The 22,784-nt window shown below is 34.0% G+C and overlaps 1 protein-coding gene across 2 annotated transcripts in view; it reads left to right on the top strand.

Annotated features, from left to right (window-relative positions):
• Window positions 1–826: 826 nt before the first annotated feature.
• LOC117120925 overlaps window positions 827–22,784 on the top strand; it is a 25,768-nt gene continuing 3,810 nt past the window's right edge. Inside the window, exons 1-2 of one of the 2 annotated variants that reach the window (XM_033266028.1) lie at window positions 827–1,132; window positions 13,527–17,434. In XM_033266028.1, the coding sequence (XP_033121919.1) occupies window positions 13,638–14,636 (999 nt within the window). In that variant the 5' untranslated portion in view covers window positions 827–1,132; window positions 13,527–13,637 and the 3' untranslated portion in view covers window positions 14,637–17,434. Of the gene's footprint in view, window positions 1,133–7,045; window positions 7,156–13,526; window positions 17,435–22,784 lie in introns of those variants that run through there. The other variant, XM_033266027.1, reaches the window with a different exon arrangement.

The raw sequence follows: 22,784 nt of genomic DNA, 5'->3' as shown, positions 1-22,784 counted from the left end.
TATATATATAAAATTTTAAAAAAAAGTTGCATGGAAGGAGGCTATAATAAGTTCTGCATGTGAACTACAGAACTTTAATGGATGAAACTGTTTTCTTGACAAATTCAATATGTGGTGTCCAAAGTTTCGTCAAAGAAGACACCAAGACACTTACATGATTTCGTTCTAACAATTACAGTATGGGCAAGAGTGACATTACAAGCCTACGTTGGAAATTTTTTTTTTGCATCCAACGAGCATGGATTTAGTCTTGTTTGAATTAATTGTAGGTTTGTTTCTAATGGCCCAATCGTTAACTATGTCCAGTGCTCCATTTAATTTATTTTCAATATCCTTAACACTGAAGGAGCAACAGGTTAATGTTGAGTCATCAGCATAAATAGAATAGAGGGATACAAGGTGGGAGATCACTGGTATAAATAATAAATAACAGTGGTCCTAAAATCATTCCTTGTGGCACGCCAGTGTTTAATGGCAAAGGTTTTGACAATTTCCCACCAATATTAACAGATTGACTCCGATCACTAAGGTAAGATTTAAACCACATAATGACAGAAGCAGACATATGCATATGCCGAAGTTTATCTAGGAGAATTATATGGTTTACAGAGTCAAATGCTTTACGGAGATCAATGAAAACAGTACCAGTCATTTCACCACGTTCCATAGCATGAAGACATTCATTCGTTAAGTCATGCAATGTTGTTTCAGTTGAAAAACTCCGATTGGCAGCGAGGAATAAGATTATTTTCATTAAGGAATGAATAAACAGCCGAGTGTACCCATCTTTCCAAAATCTTTGAAATAATCGGTGTGACCAATGCGTGTTTCCAATCTGAGGGATACTGTTCACATTTTATTGAGAGGTTCAATACGTGCGTTAACGATTTAATAACGTACGGAGACGCAAGCTTTAGCATTTTTACACTAACGCCATCCGGACCAGTTGCTTTGCTAGCCGACATTGATGTGATTTGTTTTCTAACAAAATCTTCTGTGATATTAGGCAGAGTACATTACTGAATTGGTTCAGAAAAAGATTTGCGGATGCTGTTTGTATGCGTCACAATCGTTTTCAGAATTAGATAGTTTTGCAATTTCATGAGTACGATCGCGTTGACGCATAAGTCAGGTAATTTCAACATCAAAGCCAAACAGTGGCTTCTATTGATTTATATACTCAAAGCATGATTAAATCTTTTAAAACTTCGGGTGCTTTTTAAAAAAATCATGAATCCTAACACGACCTAAACCGGACACTTACTATGCCTGACAGTCGGCGACCACCGCAATTCTACGAAGAATGCAATGCGATGACGCGCGCAACTGATAATTTTAATCACGATCCGTTCAGACAACCACTGACAATCAGCAGACGGCGTTGCGTGGTCTAGCGTTCAGAAGGAGCGGAGTTAGAGTCACTATGCGAAGGTCGTACGAAGCAGTGAGTGCCCGGCTTTACTCAACAGCAAAGCCAAAACCCAATAAACCACTGCAACATCACAAATCTCCAACTTTTTCCTGCTATTGAATACCTTAATTTGTTCTGAATTTATTGCTTTAAATTTAAAATTGTTGAAATTATAACTTCTTACAGCTAATTTATTTTTCTTTTTATCAATTCAAGATTTCTTTTGTAACACTTTGTTGTGATATTCCACGCAGTATTAAATTATGTACGTAGTATTCTAGTGAAAGATCATCCTATCCATTGCAATGCATGGATTCTAAGCTCTTCACAATTACATCTTTGCGACATGGTTCTATAAATAATTTCTTACAAGTACAGTTAAATATTCCAGGCCTATAGGCCTATTACAGTATAGCTTGGATACATGGACCTTATATATGCATGTATTGTCAAAATAATTTGGAATGTTATTGTTCTGATTCAATTGGACTGATTGAATAACTTGAAATGGGATAGTACTGCACACCACACTTCCTTATTAAGAAATAACCTATAGTTTTATGAACTACTGAGAACCCAAACACATAAATATAGCGTATGAGTTCATGCTTAAATACAGAAGGATTATAGACGGGTAAAGTATTCTTCAGAATTAGCAATCAATATACTATAAGCAAGTAAGTAAAATCTATGATTACAGTACACTACTTTTTGTCTTATTATAACTCAGTGAGAGGTAATTTTAGTATACTTAATTTACAAGACAATCATTACTTTATTGTACTATATTTATAATTTGGAGTGATAAAAGTTCTAGACTCAACTTCTTCTGGCTTTAAGATAGCAATGAAACTGTCTCAGATAGAAAAGATCAATGGTCAACTAGTTTAAATTTACATTAATGTCAGGCTAGTGATTGCAAATCATTAATATTGTGGTCTGAAAACACAATTTTGGGCCATACTAAGCCATAAAAACTCTCCCTATGGACCCTGATTGAGGCTATACTCAGCCCCTGGGTTCAGACCCCACTGTCGGACAGGCCACTGGTGGCGTCATTTGGGGGCAGGGAGGGCATTTCGTCTGATGCTGCGACAAACGTACAACAGATTTGAGTGTCCAAAACATTTTTGATTGCTAATCCCTAATATTGTGATCTAAAAAGCACAATTTTGAGCCATAAAAACTTTTTTATTCCGGGATCCTGATCGAGGCTCTAGTTGACCCCTGGGTTTGGACCTCACTGATGGACATGTCGGACCGCTTGTCATCAAATTTCTGGGGCCATCAAATTTCTGGGGCCACCACAGACTCAGGCAGTTGCTGTTTCAATTCTCACCGCAACCCATATTTTTTGTTCCACTACTTCATTTCAGAGAAAAAAATGTTCAGGATTCCATTATAAATAATCTAAGCTGTGGATCAAAAGTAAAAATACAAGCAAAAACTATACTAAATTAAAATAAATAGCCTTATGAGGATGTTACAAACTGGATTTTTCAATTCACTTACATCCTTTACCTTTCAGTTCAGTGCAATATGTTATACTTCCATATTGGTGTAATCATAGCAACAGTTGCCATTCTCAATGTTTCATCACAAACTGTGGTTGTTTCTCCTGAGTACATTATTACTGATGTTGACTCGGAATCTGTTACCTTTACCTGCACTGTACAGCTGGATCCAGTGTCGGCAACATCTAAACATTGGATAGCATGGGAACACAGATTGCCATTCAGGGGGAGCACCACAAGAATTAATGATAATGATAAATTATTTGATCAAGTCTCTATGGAATGTCATCTATTGGAAGCAGCAACATTACACAAAGTTGACAGTACATGGAATTAAGATGATGACATTGGTAGATACACCTGTAATTTATATATTGCTGGTGCTCTTAGGGCCGATTCGGACGAGTAAAATTTAACTGGGTACCACCAACTGAGCGGTCGCGTGCGGCAATTAAATAATGCCCCAGGGTATAATTCGAAAAACATCTGGCCCAAAAACCCACTTTTTTACTGGATATTTCAATTACACCTAGCCTCAAGGCATAATTAATCACTCGTAACAAGGCCCAGGTCACAAGTTCACCATTCAGATTTGTAAACAACGCCGGGTCACGCTGCATGATTCTTCGCGTTGTTGCCTAAGCTTTCTTTCCACGCTGGTCATTGTCTTTGTCGTTGCTGTACTTTCTTCGTCGAAAAGCTTGGTTTAGATCAAATCTGTCGTCGAAAAGCAATATAAAAGTTGTCAGGATAGGTCGGCTGGGTTAATCATAATTCGGCATCAATTTGTAAGGATAATCGCAAGGAAATGAGTAAATTGTATAAAAAGTAAGCAGAAATAGCGTAAATTCGTGTATGAAGTATTGAAATTGCCGCGAAAACATTGCTAATTTGACACGGGGTCGTCACTCAGGCCACGAACTAGTCAGAATTCTGACCTTGCAGAAGCTTTTAAAATACGTAACTTTTAATTACGTCAAATTAATGGGTAAATGGATTGTTATTTCACTCGTCCGAACGACCGTCACATTTAACCCCGAGGTTATTAGTAGATTACCCATGTAATTGAGTTTACGTCTGAATCCAACCCGAGAGGCACACAATCTAGTTACCTGAATGTAAGGAATGTCATTACTCCACTTAAGTGTTATGACCATGAAACTGAACAACAAGTGTTGCAATTGCTGTGTTTAAGTGGTCCAGGTGATCCACCAATAACACTGCAATGGATTGACAAAAACGGCAATGTACTGACAGAAAGCACTCAAAGCACAGTAAGAACACATAATTACCATTCATTAGCACATAGAGCACCCATTGAGTCTTTATACCAAGGTGAACGGTTTGCCTGTGTAGCTACAATTCCAGGATCAGTAACAACACAGGAATGCATATGTATAGGTAGGAATACCATACGCTTCTCATTTACTTACAATCAGTCAACTGTAGGTGTGCCAGCAACTACAGAGAACGTTCCAATCACATCAAACTCCAATGACGAATCTGGTAAAAGTTACCTTACCTCACCATCAACACCACCTGTAAGCTATTGCCAAAATATCCCAACAGAGGCTTCTGAAGCAACTAAAAGTGAGAATGTGCACATGCTAACTGATAGTGAAACATCCCATCAAAATATCTTATCAGAAGAGATCAATTTAGTTACGATCATAATATCTGTCATTGGTATGGTACGTATTGTAATGAATGTGGTATTACTGTACATAACCATGAGAAAAAATAAACAAAAATGTGACAAAGGGATGTCAATGGAACCATGTGGCATACGTCAGCAACATGGTGAATCCACAGGACAACATCCAGGTGCTCCATCACAAGATAATGATGGTTACATGGAGACTGTCAACAATACCCCCAGTCATTACGAAGAGTTGGGAACATCAGATGCTCCATCACAAGATAATGATGGTTACATCAACTATACCCCCCATTATGATCAGTTGGAAGCACCAGATTAAGTGTCATAATGTGAATCATCAAATCACAAAAGCAGTTGGCACATGTTCACTTTAAAAGAATCATTTTGCTTTAAATACAGTAGTGTTAAGTTAAAAAAATATCTGTTTTTAGAAAATAATAAAAATAATTCTAAGGAAAAAAGGACTTGACCAACATTACTTGACAATTATTACAAACATATAGACTGAGTTTATGGTGAACATAATGGGCTGCAACATGGAATATTAATACCATAATATACATGGGGTTCACAAAGTGTCCTGGTAATTCAAAGTAGTGGCAGTTTGGCGCAGCGGTTGAGGTTTGGGCCTTCAATCGTAAGGTCAGGGTTTCGAGTCTCTACAGATTCGCTTGTGTCCTTGGGCAAGGCACTTTAGCTACATTGCTTCAGTCCACCCAGCTGTATCAATGGGTACCTACCAGCAAACTGCTGGGGACTAACCTGCGATGGACTAGTGTCCCGTCCAGGGGGAGCTGTACAACTCTCATCTGCTTCACACTACAGAAACTGGGGATAAGCTCCAGCCCTATGAGCCCCAGTGGATGGAAAGGATTTAGTAGTTAGTAGTTAGTAATTCAAAGTAAATTGATACAGCCATCAAAATACAATATATTTTATCATTAAATTATTATTTCAAAGAACACACTATCTAATTATTTGCTTACTTGTGTACCAAGCAATTATTAGTTTTTGTTTCAAGGATTAGTTTGAGCACATATTTGGCTTGCATAATTTGATGTTAATAAAATGCAGATACCTTCATGCTTTTTATTCAAAAACACCCATCGGGTGATACAAACTTTTCCATGTTGAAATAAAGTAGGTAATATTAATTCTAAGAGCACCTAGATAGCTAAAGAAGCATTATATTGAGATCTAGGATGGTACACAATTGCCAGTATACACAATAATTTTAAAATTAAATATTTCAACAGGTTTAAAACATTTAGATGATGACAGGTGGCCCAATTACTCTTAAAAGCAATTATGCATAATGAAAATAAAATGAAATGGAAATGGTTATATTTCACTAAGCAGCTTCTTTCGAAGCATGACTTAAAGTAGAGGTACAGTACAGTACAATTATGTGGTAGAACACAGCAATGTGTGACGGCCAAGCACCTGGAAAAACAGTTTCGAAACGAATCAATTAAATAATAATAATAATAGATGGATTTATATAGCGCAAACAAACGAGGTCTCTATGCGCTCGGGACTAGATGTTGGACTTTCCAATAACTTTCTCCTCCCCTGAGGGTCACTTCATGTCCTCTGCAGCCAGTAAACCGGCGTACTTTCATCTGTCTACGACAGGGGCCGAGTGAACCAGTACACCGGGGTAACCCCCTACTTATCTCGAAAGATGTACTGGGTTCTTTAAAGTGCACATGAGCATTTGTGTACACTGGGCCTACGGTTTATAGTCCTTATCTGAGAAGACTTGTTTCACCACCAGAACTATAGGAGCGAGCCGGACGCAAACCCATGCAGATATTGTTGGCTATGATCACGGTGCCCCTGCCTTAAACTATTAGGCATACTATCAATACTGCTCTTGTGTGTAGCCTACTGTACATCAATGAGCAAGAGAGCAGAGCGGGAAGGTTATATGCTTTTTACACCGAGAAAAACGTGACGTAATCTTAGAAATGACGTGTGCATAATTAATTTAACCAAATTCTAAGTGTGTCACCAAAAAATGAAATATTTATTTGATAAGAAAAATATTAATAACTACAAGTTTTTTGGGTATAAATTTGATAAAACAACTTAAGATTACCAAATGCATCTCCACACCCTACAAATTACAAGACCAAAAGGTCAAAAGACAATGTGAAGATCACAGATAATTGTGTTGTGTATTGTTCAGTATTTAAGCACAGACACAGAGGTATATGCACTCTTAGAGGGCTGCTCTATATTCTCTTGTGTTACGTTCAGTACTATGTATATTCATTCACCATCTAGACTGTTGTTTCTGGTTTTTCCATATATCTATATTTAATTTATACAGTATGTATTATTGGAATGTAGCAGAACCAAGAAAACAATGGCCTATTGTTTAGGGCACACATAGTGTGTAATCAAAAAGTTTAACCATGCTTGCTGCTTTTACTAAATTAATAAAATGCCACAATCTCTACTTTCATTATCAATTCATCTGTAAACTAAATCAGGAACTAAGAATCTTATAATTTCCTGCCCCTATGAGGTGTAACCTGTGCATAGAAGCTTTCACATAAATTGTGGTATGTATAAATTATTTGGTTAATTTTTACTATCTGAGTACTGTAGTACTGTACATTTTCTCTAGTGAAACAATGTTCTCCCTCAAACTGTGAAATTTAAATGCACAGTAGATGAAACTAAAGAGGCACTGACTTCTGCAGGTTCAAATTCTATACAGTCAAATTCGTCATCACACCCTTGCTATTACCAGTACAGCCCTAGTTTCACTGACAAAAGCACTGACATCGAGTTGCTTTTTTTCATAATTTTCTTTATTATGATTTCATTTTTGTTTTTAATGTATTTTTTATTTATAACTTTTTAATGATACTTTTTTTGCAAATTCAACATTAAATTTTTTACTGTAAGTTAACCTTATTAAATATCCAAGTGATTCCAATACGGTCCAAGAATTTAACTGAATTATACATTTTTTTTAAACTGGCCAAATCCAGGGTCTATGCAAATATAATTAAAAGCTACTTAATAATAAATAACAATTCATAATTATTTATTAGGTGATACGCTGCTACACCTATGGTTTTTCTTATGATTTTTTTTTACTTTATTTATTTATTTCTTCTTTTTATATTCTTTTCCCCCTTTTTTTGTTTGCGGCTTTTCTCAAAAACAACACAGGCTCTATCCTTGCTAGTTGGCCAGCATATAGGTCTATGTCTGAAGTTTTGCATGCAACTTTTTTGGTGACTTCACAGTCTTTTGACGTCATCTACATGCCATTTTGTGAAATTTTATTATTGATCATAAATTCCTACCGACAGGCATTTTTTAATGAAACTTGGCACAAGTATACTTCATATCAAGCGTCAACTTTCCATCCTCGTCAACATCTGCGCGTGCATCACTGCTTCCGCGTACATGTGCGTTAAAATTTCAAAATGCTCAAAATCATTTTTTGACCGAATCAGAGTACGTTTTAGGCAATTTTGAGCATTTCAAAATTTTTCACTCCATGCGCGAATTTTCAAGCACACAGCATGTACGGAAGCTCAATTTTAATTCTTTTTCAGTCATTTTAGGACCTAAACAACGCCGTATGCACGCATGAAACATACAAATATGTGTGCACGTTTGTGTCAACATACTGACACTGTATTAACAAATTTACCTAACTTTTTTAATGCCTGGTTTGATTCTGATACCAACGGCCTCCTTCATGATCAATCATTCCAGAATTATAAAAATAGAGATCATGTGATCACTACCGTATCCCTGTATCACCTAAAATTCATTGGTGACAAATTTAAATCTAGTTTTAAAATGTATTTCTTAATTATACAGTTAGAATCTCTCCAGTGTCACTACTGTTCACAGACTGGGCCCAGTTATGCTTTGTGAAGTCTCTTAATAATAATAGAGTGTAGCAATATTTGTTGTAATAATATTTCAAATTGAATTTTTTTTCTGTTTAAAATATGTGTATGTTGAAAGAAAATTTGTATGGTTCCAAATTTTTCCTTCAGAACTGAAATTCTGTTGAAGACATTCTACCAGTTACCTTCCAGGTTGATTAATTTAGAATTAATTTAGAAGACACTACATACAATACACATTCAAGATAATCGACTTCTTTAAGAAAAATAAAAAATGTCTAGAAAATGTGTTATCATCTATTATAATACTAGCTACCACTCTGCAAGTAATGTCATACAGTGTAAAACTTTCTCCAGAATACATTACTGTCGATGTTGGTACTGATGCAGTTACATTTACCTGTACAATAAAATTGGGGTTATTTGAAATAATTAGTGAAAATACAATGATAATATGGTGAAAAGACAATGACATGGTATTACTGTAGGTAATTCTTCAAAGTACAGTGTTAATGGAGTATCATCTTCAGAGAATAACTACACGCAAAGTTTACAAGTTAATGACATTGAAGAAACTGACCATGGCATACAATATACACATGCACTTTACTTTTCCCTTCATATCCACCTGACAATATAAAACTGTCTACACTTATTATAAGGAACCTTATTCCTCAACCTATCTGCTCAACCACTTCAGGTGAACCTGGACGACAGATAGTCTGTACAAGTTCACCAAGTGATCCTCAAATAACCTTGACCTGGATTGATAATACTGGTGGTGTTTTGACATCCCAATCTCAGTTAACAGTTAATGAAATGTTATCATTGTCATGCACAATTTCCATTGAATCAAGCAACCAGTGGTTCACATGTAGAGCCACCAGTGCAAGATCAACAGATGCAAAAGAATGTGTCATTGGCTATCAGACTTCAAATGACAACAAGAAAAAGAAAACAAGCAAAAGAAAATGTCCTCTCTTCTAAGCAGAACAATAATACAGTTATTGCTATATTGTCCATCATTGGAGCTGTAGGTATATTGGTCAGTGTGGCATTATCATGTTACATATTTACCAATAGAAGACAAAATGAAAATGGAAATCAACTGGACGAAGATGGGTACATGGATTTACCTGCACACAATCCAAATTATTATCAAGAACTCAATAGGCCTATATAACATTTAATAAGATTTATGATTCAAGATTTAATTTGTTTAAATTTACTTTATTGTTAGAGTTCTTATATGTTAGAAAAGTATATACATTAGAGATACGGCTTAAATTCCCCCACTATATAATTTTTGGTTTTGCTTTTAATGTCTTCAGATTAAATTATTGAAAAATCTTTAGGTATAGTAATTTTGCATATGAAGCTGCTTTTATTCTGTATAGTTAAGTATAGTTATATAGTGGTTTTAGCCTTCGCAGCTATTTCGATTTTTCCTTAACAAAAAATAAATATCTACATATAATTATTTTTCAGTTTTACTAATATAGTACATAATACAATCAGCATTGAAAATATGCAGTGTATCTTCATTTGTAATAAAATAAAAAAGACTATAAAATATACTATCATTTGTCAGTGATGAACACACTTTTAAATATATCTGATAAACTTTTTAACCAACAAATAAAAAAAAAATAATAATTTTAAAAACAAAAAGTGATTGAAAATCATAATCTTTCAGTCATAGACCATCAAGTCATAACAGGAGCAAATCCAGGTCTTTGTTTAATGGGTACTGCTATAGTGGAATTATATGATTAAGGTGGAATTCACTTTTCAATCCAGAAAACAAGTTTTTACATGGAAATGCACCTCTTCTTAGAATAAATTTCTTCAAATTTTAGAATTTTCTTTCTGCATTTGGATTTTAAAAACGATGATGATAACAAGGATGATAGGAGAAGCATGACTTAAGTAATCCTAGCAAAGCCATTTTAGACCTGGGCCATAGACTGCTTACTAGAGCACTGTAGTCATCATTCAAGTGTGAAATACCTACAGAATGACTAGTTTTGATGTTGCGGTAGACAAATTTGAGTAGATTTCCACAATGAATCTCAATTACCAGTACCTCCAGATACATACAAGTAATTCATAATAGAGATAGAAATCTATGGCTGGGTGATAGGGGATACCCAGGGGCCCAAAAAAAAGAAATCAGCAGTTCTGCCGACTATAAGGAACTATAAACAAAAATAGGTCACTACTGTTTATCAATTAAATGTAAGTTTATGGGAACTCAGAACACACTAAATGTACTTTAGCTTTACACATAATTCAAATTTGAATACAAAATACACCTCATGTCTCATGAGTGGATTTCTCGCAGGATTAAAAATCGTAACAGTACTTGGTTTGGTCTGCAAGAGTCTGTGCTTCGAATTAGAGTGCAAATGTGATCACTACTATTTAGAGTATATTGTGATTAGAATGTTGTAACCTGTACAAGTCAGATCCTACATAATAAAAGAACACTGTTATCGTTACTTTTTGCTTTTTTAAAGTTAATCATTAATATATTACTGAAGACTAAATTAGACTAAATTACTCTGGTTCCTATTGAACAATACAATCGGGAGAATGTGAATTAATGACTAAAGTACTTCCCTACAAAAATTACACCATGTTTCAATATTTTTCTCCGACATTCTGGCAATGAATTGTTGCAGAGTGCCTGACATTGTCCTTTTGGTCATGAGCTGCTATGGTTGCAAGAATGTTGTGGACAGACAAGAGTAGCTGGTACCGATTTACCAGGTAGCTCAGACATGAAGAGACGCTTAGGGAAGAAGAAAGTTACTGTAGAAGCTAGTCCACAGCATTTTGAGACTCCGCTATAAAGTACTATTTAACTGAACTATGTTACATTACATTAAAATGTGCATCTAGTGGTTTTGATCTACGGTGCAGATTCGCTTGTGTCCTTGGGCAAGGCACTTTAATTACATTGCTTCAGTCTCAATGGGTACCAGCAAAACTGCTGGGGAGTAACGTGCGACGGACTAGTGTCCCGTCCAGGGGGAGTACAACTCTCATCCGCTTCACACTACGGAAACTGGGGATAAGATCCAGCACCCCAAGTGGCTTGGAAAGGATTTAGTATGTTACATTACAATGTGCATCTAGTGGTTTTGACCTGTAACGTACAGTGTAAATAAAAGGTTTTGGGTACATTCTTTTACTTCATGATCAGATTTCTACATTACATTAATATTTGTATATTACAGCTGTCTCTTATACACATCTAGATGTGTATAAGAGACAGTAGACCATCAAGTCATAACAGGAGCAAATCCAGGTCTTTGTTTAATGGGTACTGCTATAGTGGAATTATATGATTAGGGTGGAATTCACTTTTCAATCCAGAAAACAAGTTTTGGAATGTAGAGGACCAAGAATACAAAGGCCCCATTGTTCAGGGCACACATACTGTGTAATAAAAAAATTCTAACCATGTTTGCTGCTTTTACTAAATAAACTGATAAACTTAAATGATAATACACATTTTATTATCATTCATCTACAAAACTAAATCAGGAAATAAAAATTACTCTTTTAATTCCCCTCTGAAGTGTAACATGTGCAAGGTGCAGCAGAACTTTCACAAAAATTGTGGTACTGTATGTATAAATTAGTTGGTTAATTTTAATATCTGTGTACTGTTATATATTCCCTACTAAAAATTTGACCCTGTATATAACAAAATTCTGCTATGACCAACAGCCATATTACGCGCGTCCTATAAGAAGGAAATTACTAATTTATACCAGAATTAGCAGAAATTACTATTGGTTTCATGTTTTTAAGAAATTCAATTTAATCTAAAATCACTACACAAAATATAGCTTTAATACTTGGACAGGAAAACACAATTGGTAAAATACCAACCAGGTAGGGTTGGTACTTGGATTTTCCCTTCAGAGAGCAAAGCTGTCCAACAAATTGGTCTCATAGTTTCCAACCAGTACCAGCAGGATCAAGGGGTTTTCTTTATTTCATACTGGCACAACAAAAATATGTGATTATTGGTTTTTCCTGCACTAGCGGAAAAGCAATGTTATTTTTCTGATTTTTTCTTTTTCTTTCTTTCTTCTTGTTTTCCTATCTTTTTGCACAGAGTTTTTTCTGTTGGGTAACTTGTCACTTTCCATGCTTGGATATTTTACAAACTTTGTCTAAGCAAAGACCATGATGAAATTTGTGGATAAAACAATATGCATGTTTCTACATATTTTGAATATTAACAAATAGATACTTTAACTTTTATGTTTAATAATTTATGTTTTTTTAAGCATTCAAACTAGCTGCTCAAAATTACAGTGAAATACATGAACAATATTCTCCCTCAAACTGTGGAATTTTGTAGGTAGATGAAACTAAATATGCACTGAGGGATTGATATCTATATTGCAATTTTATACTGCACATCATACCATTGCAGACCTAGTTTGAGTCTTAGCAATGATGTTGAGTTGCCTTTTTCATAATTATCTTCATTATTAATTCATTTTCGTTTTTAATGAATTTTACTTTATAACTTTTTAATGATAATTGTTTTAAAAATTCTACATGAAATTTTTTACTGTAAGTTAACCTTTTTAAATATACAAGTAATTCCAATATGGTCTAAAAATTTTGAATTTTTTTTATCTCTCTGTCTCTCTTTTTGAATTTTTTTTATCTTAAGGAACAGATCATAAAATATTTATAATTTACAGAATGTTTACTGTATACTATGAAACTTATTAAATAGCCAATTCCAGGGTCTTGCAAAGTATAATTAAAATCTACTTAATTATAATAAATAAACAACAATTCATAATTATTTATTTTAAAATGTAATTCTTAATTTTATAATAGAATTAATCCAGTGTCACTATACTGTACACAAACTGGGCTCAGTTATGCTTTGTGAAGTCTCTCCCAATAACAATAGAGTGAAGCAATATTTGTTGAAAAATATATTTTATATTGAATTGTTTCTGTTAAAAAAAGGTGTATGGTGAAATTAAATTTGTATGGTTTCCAAATTTTCCTTTCAGATCTGAAATTCTTTTGAAGACATTCTACAACTAGTACCATCTTCCAGGTGGAGAAGAAAGTACATACAATACACATTCAAGATAATTGATTGATTGCTTAAAAAACTAAAAATGTCTGGAAAAAGTGTGTTATCATCTATTATAATACTAGCTACCACTCTGCAAGTAATGTCATACAGTGTAAAACTTTCTCCAGAATACATTACTGTCGATGTTGGTACTGATGCAGTTACATTTACCTGTACAATAAAATTGGGGTTATTTGAAACAACGAGTGAAAATACGATGATAATATGGTGGAAAGACAATGACATGGTATTAGGTAATTCTTCAAAGTACAGTGTTAATGGAGTATCATCTTCAGAGAATAACTACACGCAAAGTTTACAAGTTAATGACATTGAAGAAACTGACCATGGCATATACACATGTACTTTACTTTTTCCTAAATATCCACCTGACAATATAAAACTGTCTACACTTATTATAAGGAACCTTATTCCTCAACCTATCTGCTCAACCACTTCAGGTGAACCTGGACAACAGATAGTCTGTACAAGTTCACCAAGTGATCCTCAAATAACCTTGACCTGGATTGATAATACTGGTGGTGTTTTGACATCCCAATCTCAGTTAACATTTAATGAAACGTTATCATTGTCATACACAATATCCATTGAATCAAGCAATCAGTGGTTCACATGTAGAGCCACCAGTACAAGATCAGCAGACACAAAGGAATGTGTCATTGGCTATCAGACTTCAATGACATCAAGTAGAGCAGTGACAAGCTTTCATCCCAGGCAGAAATTGACCTCTTCTGGCATTTCACAATCTAAAGGAACTCATGGTATTCCTACAACCATCAGCATTTCTGGCCAGAACAATAATACAGTTATTGCTATATGGTCCATCATTGGAGCTGTAGGTATATTGGTTAGTGTGGTATTATCCTGTTACATATTCACTACTTCTAGACAAAACAACAGAAATGGAAATGTCGATAGAGATAGAAATAGAAATGAAAATGAATATCAAGTTATAAATGGTGATATGGATGTAGTTGCAAACAGTCCAAATCATTATCAGCTCCTGAATATGAAATTTTAAATAAGATTTGTATTTTAAGATTAATTTTGTTTAAAGTCTACTTCATTCTTTCTTAGGGTTCTAGTATTATGAATGATAAAATAATTAATAACAATAAAATACACATTACAGAGATAACAAAATTTTTTTTGTACTAAACATCATAAAATTTGGTATAATATTTTTGAATCTTGTAAATATACCTAATGTCAAATTATAAGGAGCAATTTACACAATGAGAGGATTAGTAGGTAGGCCAAAACTTTGTCCTGAATCGCTTAGAAGGGGACCAAGGAGCAAACCCCCCCACCCCCGGAAACAATTTAGAGTCGTAAACAAAGAATAAAAAATATACTACTTCCAATAAAGTTTTATATTCACACAGCAACAGACCTGTATCTTAGAACTTACTAATTGGTAGGCAAATGCTGCCTTTTTGGGGTTAACAACTGGTAGCATCTCCTGGCTGCATCAGACTTGTTTTCCAAGGTGGTTTCAAAAAGGAGATGGCAAGATGGAGTTTCTGCTGGCCGACAGTGCTCATAGATGACTAAATCGTAGTAGTTTTCCATCTTAATACCTGTAAACAGACAAACATTATAATATATGTCTGATTATTTTTTTTTATTTTCCAAACTTTTATAAAGAATAATATGATTAAAGTTTGTATTGTATCTTCTAATCTAATCTAATCATTCATATAGTGTCTTTCTTTACAGATATGAATCGCTGTAAGTTTTTCCCTAGTCATTAGGTCCACATGCTTGTGTTATGTTGCTGCCATAGTGGTGCAAGGCAACCCCACCACATACCCATTTATACTCCTGGTGGAGAAAAGCAATGTAAAAAGTGCCTTGCTCAAGGACAAGTGAAATGCACAGTAAGGTATTGAACGTCTCGAGGTTGAGAAACGAAACCGTTTCCCGCTGTGCCAATTAAACTGCTTCCACATTTGAAGCAAAATTTAAAAAAAAAACAAAATAAACATTATCCTATTACAGAATAGCCTACGTATACATAGCCAAGCAGAGTTTAGATCCAGAATACAAATAGCAAACTATGCATTTAATACCAATAGAAGACAAAATGGAGATGGAAATGGAAATGAACTTCGAAATGTAGAAGATAATGTTTTATGAGTACCCAGTTGGAGAAGATAAATATATGCATTCAAATGCACACATTCCATATCTGTACTCCTCAATATATAATGTATACATTTACAATTTGTGTGAAATCTACTTCATTCTTAGAGTTTTAAAATGTTTATAGAATAATTTAAAAGCATACATTCCACAGTGATGTGAAAAGTCTTTTGTACACAACGTCATAATATTTAGTATAATACTGTATTTTTGAATCATATTCATATCTAATACATAAAATTATAAGGAGCAATTTGCACAAAGATAGCATTGGTGAGTGGAGGCTAGAGTAGATTGTTGGATCAAAACTTTAAAAAAATATTTGCCTGATCCAAGTAATGTTATTTAAATTGCTAATACTTAATATTGTGGTCTAAAAGCACTATTTGGACCATACTAAGCCATACAAATTCTTCCTATCAGACCCCTTGTTGGCAATTTTCTGGCCCCACCACTATTCTAGTAGCAATGTCAATTCAATGATCTCAGTTGCCATATTAGATTCATCAAATAGGAATATGTCGGGCTTAAGGTTTGCACATAATATTTTAGGGGGAATTGATCCACCAGCTATTAAAAGGCCAGGAAGGTCTGCATATGCCTTCACTGACATTCCCACTGACCTTTTTTGTATTCTATCTAATTTGAAGCAAAATGAATAAAATCAAATTAATATTAAACTAATACGCAATAGCCTACACATTTGGGTAGTCTAGGTGATATATTAGAAAATAGGAAGGGCCCGCATACGAAGGGCCATGGCTATGCTCTTTATTAAAAGAAGCACCTCTTAACAAAATAAATTAACACGAAAATGTAAAAGCAGTAATGTGGATTGTGGCATAACACAACGCAGACATGAATTTGGCATGTTAAGGGGATAGAGTTGATAAAAAGAAGTTATAGAAGGACAAAAAGAAAAAGACCATGAGGATGGAAAAGGTGATCTCTTAAGAGTGGGTAATATCATAAATGTTAAATATTATAAGTGCGACAGAATAAATCATCAATTGGAAAGCCACCTTGCAAAATTCAAATCCATTATTTTGTGTGTTTGTGTATCTATCTCGTTTAGATAGACCCATATACTTTTTAAGGATACATAACTTTCAGTCCGAAGAGCATTCCATTTTTAACACTGTTTTATAAATTGCACTATTATATTTTAAATTTATTACTTATTATATTTACTATTATATACACCACAAGAAACATGAACTCAGCCATTTGTATAGTTTATTCTATCAGATTTGTAATGATATATTGTTCATTTGTCTGTCCTCGGTTCAATTTTCATTGTTGTTGCTGGTGCTATAGGAGTGGAATTATTATTTCCATATATGTACTTGAATGTTTGAATGTTATGTATGCACACCCACATATGTCAAGTTATGAGACTTAAGCCAATAACAAAACATATTTATAGGAAAGTAAGGTATAAATCTATTGGGATATTATTTGACATGGTTGGATTGAATCATACAAGTGGCTCTTTTTTACCCCAGATCTATCTTCAAACATTGACAAATGCCATTTATAAATTGATGATTAATAGTGTCTCACAATAAAATAGCCTTGAGGCGCACTTCAAATCAGTGCAAGAAAATAAAAAAAAAGACCCTCTTCACTTCCTCATTAGAACTACAGTAAATTAGTGTGTAGCAAATGTTAAAGGTAAGTTAATTTCATATACTGTATTTATTTTATAAAGAATAGCTTTACAGCTAACACAGTCATGAGATTAAGTTGAATTGTCACTAATGAATTTAATATGTAGCAAAATGTCCATTATTTTTTCACTAAATAACTGTTTCTAATGGTGCTTATACAAGTTCATATATTTTTGGCATTGTTCTTTTACCTTATTCCAAATTTAATAATCATTTTACTAATTCAAATTTTAAACCATATCCTATTAAAAACCCGCAACTCACAAGTCTCCTGGAAATCAAGACGTCCTCCCACAAGCAAGCAAGAAAGAATCCCAGAAGATAACCCCAGTCCCGCAAATATATAATACAGTAGGTCATTCCATAATTTACATGCCCTGCAAACATATGTTCTTTTTCCTTGTATGTTCCAGTTTGGGATGATTAGTGTATTAGAAGAATGATTTAGTGTATTTTTTAAATGGACATAGTATAGTAAATTAACATTTTTAAGAAATATATTCCGAAGCCATATATTTTAGAGATTTAAATGTCATAATTAAAATGTTTATCCCATTTATCTTTAACCATTTTCCAATCCATTGCATCCATCAAATCCTTTACTGTTGAGAAGTTAAATTAGACGTATCATGAGCCTGATCCATTATGCCTTCATTACCAACATTAACATTCTCTCTCCATCCTCTTGATTGGCTATGACACCTAACATGAATCATTGAACATTAGACTGTAAAGATTACACCTACAGAATATACCAAGGTAAAAGCTACCACTTTTTCTATAATACCGGTATATGAAAGTGTATTTACTCAAGTTATAGAAGTAGCTGACTGTATAGTTTACAAAATGTAGGAACATATATATTGTAGGGGTGTTGGAGTCACCCTGAGAGTGGTATAGAAGCAAGACAGCTCCTATACCTCAGAAGAGAAAGCCCTAAAAGAGCTAGTCTTCCCTTTCCCTTCCTAGTTGGAGAAGCTTCATGTTGTAAATCCAATACAAACACGAGTTCAAACACGAGATCAAATGCAAATATGGATTTTTCAACTACAGGCATACTTTCATAAGTAATAATATTTTAAACATAGTGCTTTGCCAACAAAGCCTCTATGCACCTCACATTGCTGCTGCTGCCACTACTACTGCTGCTGCTGTTGTTCTTATTACAGTATTGTTTTATTATAGATCTAGCACGTTATGTATCATGTCTCAGCTCTCTGTGCAGAATCCATACTTTTGCTGAATGATCAGCACATTGTGTGTTTGAACCTACTAGGCACCCATTGTATTAATTATTGTACCCCACAGTGATATAGAAGCAAAACAGCTCCTATACTATACGTCTGGAGAGAAAGCCCTGAAAGAGCTAGTCTCCCCTTTCTCTTACTAGTTGGAAAAGCTTTGTTTTAAATCCAATATCACGAGTTCAAACACAAGATCAAATGCAAATATAGAGTTTTCAACAGGGCCGGCAGAACGTTTTTCAAAGTGGGGGAGGGGGGCCACTTATAAGATGATTGGGAATATGAATCATGCAGATCTGGAATCAAATCGAGGGGGTCCGGGGTCCTCCCCCTGGAAAATTTTGATTTCTAGATGGCGGGAAATGACTTTTCGCGACTTTTGAGCTAGGTGTGTTGTTCTTCAAAATCCAAGGTTTTCCCCCTCTTGAAAACGGTCAGGTAAACTTTCTCATTGTTATTACAGTAAATAGGCCTGATATGTGTGTAAACATACATAAAAAAAAAAATGAGTAGTTGCATAGGCCTACGTATTCTTTTTTTTAATGAATCGATAAGCTCCAAAGAAAAGGGGGGTCCGGTTTCCCCCTGGGAAAATTTTGATTCCTAGATGGTGGGAAATGAGCTTTTCCGACTTCTGAGGTGTCTTAATTACTTTTAAGTTCTTCAAAATTCAAGGTTTTCCTCTCTTGAAAACGGTCAGGTAATTTTTTACTATTGCTTTTACAGTAAATAGGCCTTATGTGTGTATACATACATAAAAAATAAAAAAATGAGTAGTTGCATAGATTTTTTTTCCATGAATCAATAAATCCCAAAAAGAAAGGGGGTTCTCTCCCGGGAAAATTTTGATTCCTAGAAGGCGGAAATTAGTTTTCCTGACTTTTGAGGTGTCTTTTAATTATTTTTAATTTTTTCAAAATTCAAGGTTTTCCCCTCTTGGAAATTATTATAATGAATCAATGAACCCAAAGAGAAAAGAGAGGTTCAGGTTCTCCCCTGGAAAATGTTGATTTTTAAATGGTGGGAAATAAGCTTTCCCGACTTCTGAAGTACCTTTTAGCGACTTCAATTTAAGTTCTTCAAAATTAAAGGTTTTCCCCTCTTGAAAACGGTCAGGTAATTTTTTCCTATTGTTTTTACAATAATATGTCTTATGTGTGTGTACATACATAAAAATAAAAAGAAATATGAGTAGTTGCATAAGAATTTTTTTTCCATCAATCGATAAATCCCAACAAGAAAGGAGGGTCCGGGAAAATTTTTGATTCCTAGAAGGCGGAAATTAGTTTTCCCGACTTCTGAGGTGTCTTTTTTAATTACCTTCAAGTTCTTCAAAATTCAAGGCTTTCCCCCTCTTGAAAATTATTTAATGAATCAATGAACACCAAAGAAAAAGGGGGTCCGGGTCCCCCAGGAAAATTTCGATTTCTAGATGGCGGGAAATGAGCTTTCCTGACTTCTGAAATGTCATTTATAAATGACTTTTTAATTTCTTCAAAATTCAAGGTTTTCCCCACTTGAAAACGGTCAGGTAAATTTTTCTCATTTTTTATTTTATGTTTGTATACACATAAATAAATGAGTAGTTGCATGCGTATTCTTTTTCCCATGAATCGATAAATCCCAACAAGAAAGGGTGGTCCGGGGGTTCTCCCCCTGGAAAATTGTGATTTTCCAGGGGGATGAACTTTTTCGACATTTGAATTGTGTTTTAATGACTTTCATGTTCTTTAAAAAAAAAAAAAAAAGCTCACGTCTCACTGGTCCTGAAAAGGTAGGTCTAAAATTTTTCCCCCTTTTTTTGGCCCAAGGGAGGGGTCAGGACCGATGACCTCCTCCCCAAGATCCGCCAATGTGAATTGCGAGAATATGTAACTCGGTCGGGTACTGGATGAACATTTTTTTTCCCATCCTTCTCCTCCTTCTTCCCTCTTTCTTTTCTTGCATTTCTTTCCGATCATACAAAAATCTCCAGACATTATATATTTTTGCCAAAACGTGGGGAGGGGGCCCGGGCCATGTACAACTAATAGGTACAGGTGTACTTTCATAAATAGTAATATTTTAAACATAGTGCTTTAAATGCCAACAAGACCTCTATGCCCTTCATACTGCTGCTGCTGTTCTTATTATTGTTATTGTTGTTATTATAGATCAAGTACATATATGTATCATGTCTCAGCTCCCTGTGCAGATTCAATACTTTCGCAGAATAATCAGCACATTGTGTGTTTGAACCTGCTAGGCACCCATTGAACTTAATTAAAGTGCCTTACCTAAAGACACAAGCAAAATGCAAAGTGAGGGATTCAACCTCCAACCACAAGGTTGAAAAGCAGAACAGCAACAGCCACAATACTTGATAACACTACTAATCTTCTCCCCCACTACAGTGCCCCTAACAAAGATTTTGAATTGCTAAGTTACTGCTGAATCAACAATTGGCAGACACCTACCCCCACTTTCATTAAAAATGGTTCCCATTTTCAATGGCATTCAGTACATACAGAGTGTATAAAATGAGTAGAAGAATAAGAATGTATGTAGTTACTCCATTTTTGGAATGTCTGCACTCACCGCCAAAACTTTGATTTCAGAGTTTCTATAGTATAATACACAAAAAAACTCAGAAACCGCGCAAATACTCCAATTTCTGAGGTTTTGTGTCATAAACTTACTATCAAGTTATTAAACAAGTTCTAGCCCTACCCCATTTAAAAGATTGTTTTTATTTTATTTTTTTTTGTGTTGTGTTTGTGTACATTTTAATTTTATAATATTAATTCTAAATGTTTTTAATTCTAGTACTGCAAAAAACCTTGTTACAGTATTTGTAAAATAATGATAATGATGAGTTAAGGATAATTGCAACATTTACCTGAATATAAATTAATAAAATTGATACTGTATTAAAGTACCAATAACGAATATGTGCAATGTATTACTGCATTATAATATATAAACATAATTTAAACACTAGTAACTAAAATGATAATAATGATAATTTAATAATGTGACCTTTTTTGTATTTTCTATATTTATGATAATAATTTGACTTAATTCTGTTTTTAATTACTTGAATTTGTCATGGATTTTATCTTTAACATTTTACTGTTTTGTGTCTACCTGAGGTTTTGATATTGTGAATAAGTTTTAAGGTTTTGACATTGTGAACAAATTTTGTGATGTAAACCATTTCAGCTCCTGCTGATGTTTGTAATTGTTTTATATTTTTATGCATCAATAAATAAATTTTAAACAAGAGCATCAATGATGCAATAGTCCACTTGACAATAGCTGGCAATGTTTAAGTGCTTTTAATAAGTGGAAGTTGTGTGGAGTGTTGTTACAGTACATGTATTGAGCATTAAAAAAAACGTTTAAAGTTATAGTAGTTGTATGCATCATCATAGGCTTTTTTTGTTATGTTCACGTAACAGTTAGAAAAGGTGTGATGTCGTGTACCGTGATATTAAAGGAAATATGGTTGTTGTAGGGGTTGTTGTGTACGTATGTTTTTGAAATATTTTGTACTGTAATTATGAAGATATATATGTAGCGGTTTATGATTTAAGTAGACAGTTTGGTGAGTGAATGGAATTTGTTGCATAGAAGTATTTCATTGTGGTCCTCTAATGTATAATTACGTATATCATTTGTCTTTGTTTGTTAGTTAAACATGCAGCTTTGTTTGAGAAAGGCTAAATAACTTCTTGGCTGACGTCAGATCTTGATGTATGTATATGTTTATATGTATATATATATACATATACATATACATATACATACATGCATACATATACATACGTATATAATATACATACATTATATACGTACATACATATACATATATACATACATACATATATACATACATACATATACAGTATATATACATATACATATATATACATACAAATATATATATATATATATATATACATATATATATATATACATATACACATATACATACATATGCATACACTCTTAAAATTCAAGTGTTAAAATCCAACACTTTATGGGTGTCATAAGTTTTTTAACACCCAGGGTGTTGGAAATTGTGTTGAAGTGTTGCAAGGTGTTGCATTCATAACACTTTGATAAGGT

This window comes from Anneissia japonica, unplaced genomic scaffold (assembly GCF_011630105.1).
Source record: "Anneissia japonica isolate Jap-2015-1 unplaced genomic scaffold, ASM1163010v1 scaffold1626_len201304_cov172, whole genome shotgun sequence".
Lineage (NCBI taxonomy): Eukaryota > Metazoa > Echinodermata > Crinoidea > Comatulida > Comatulidae > Anneissia > Anneissia japonica.
This window is presented reverse-complemented; position numbering and strand designations above follow the sequence as displayed.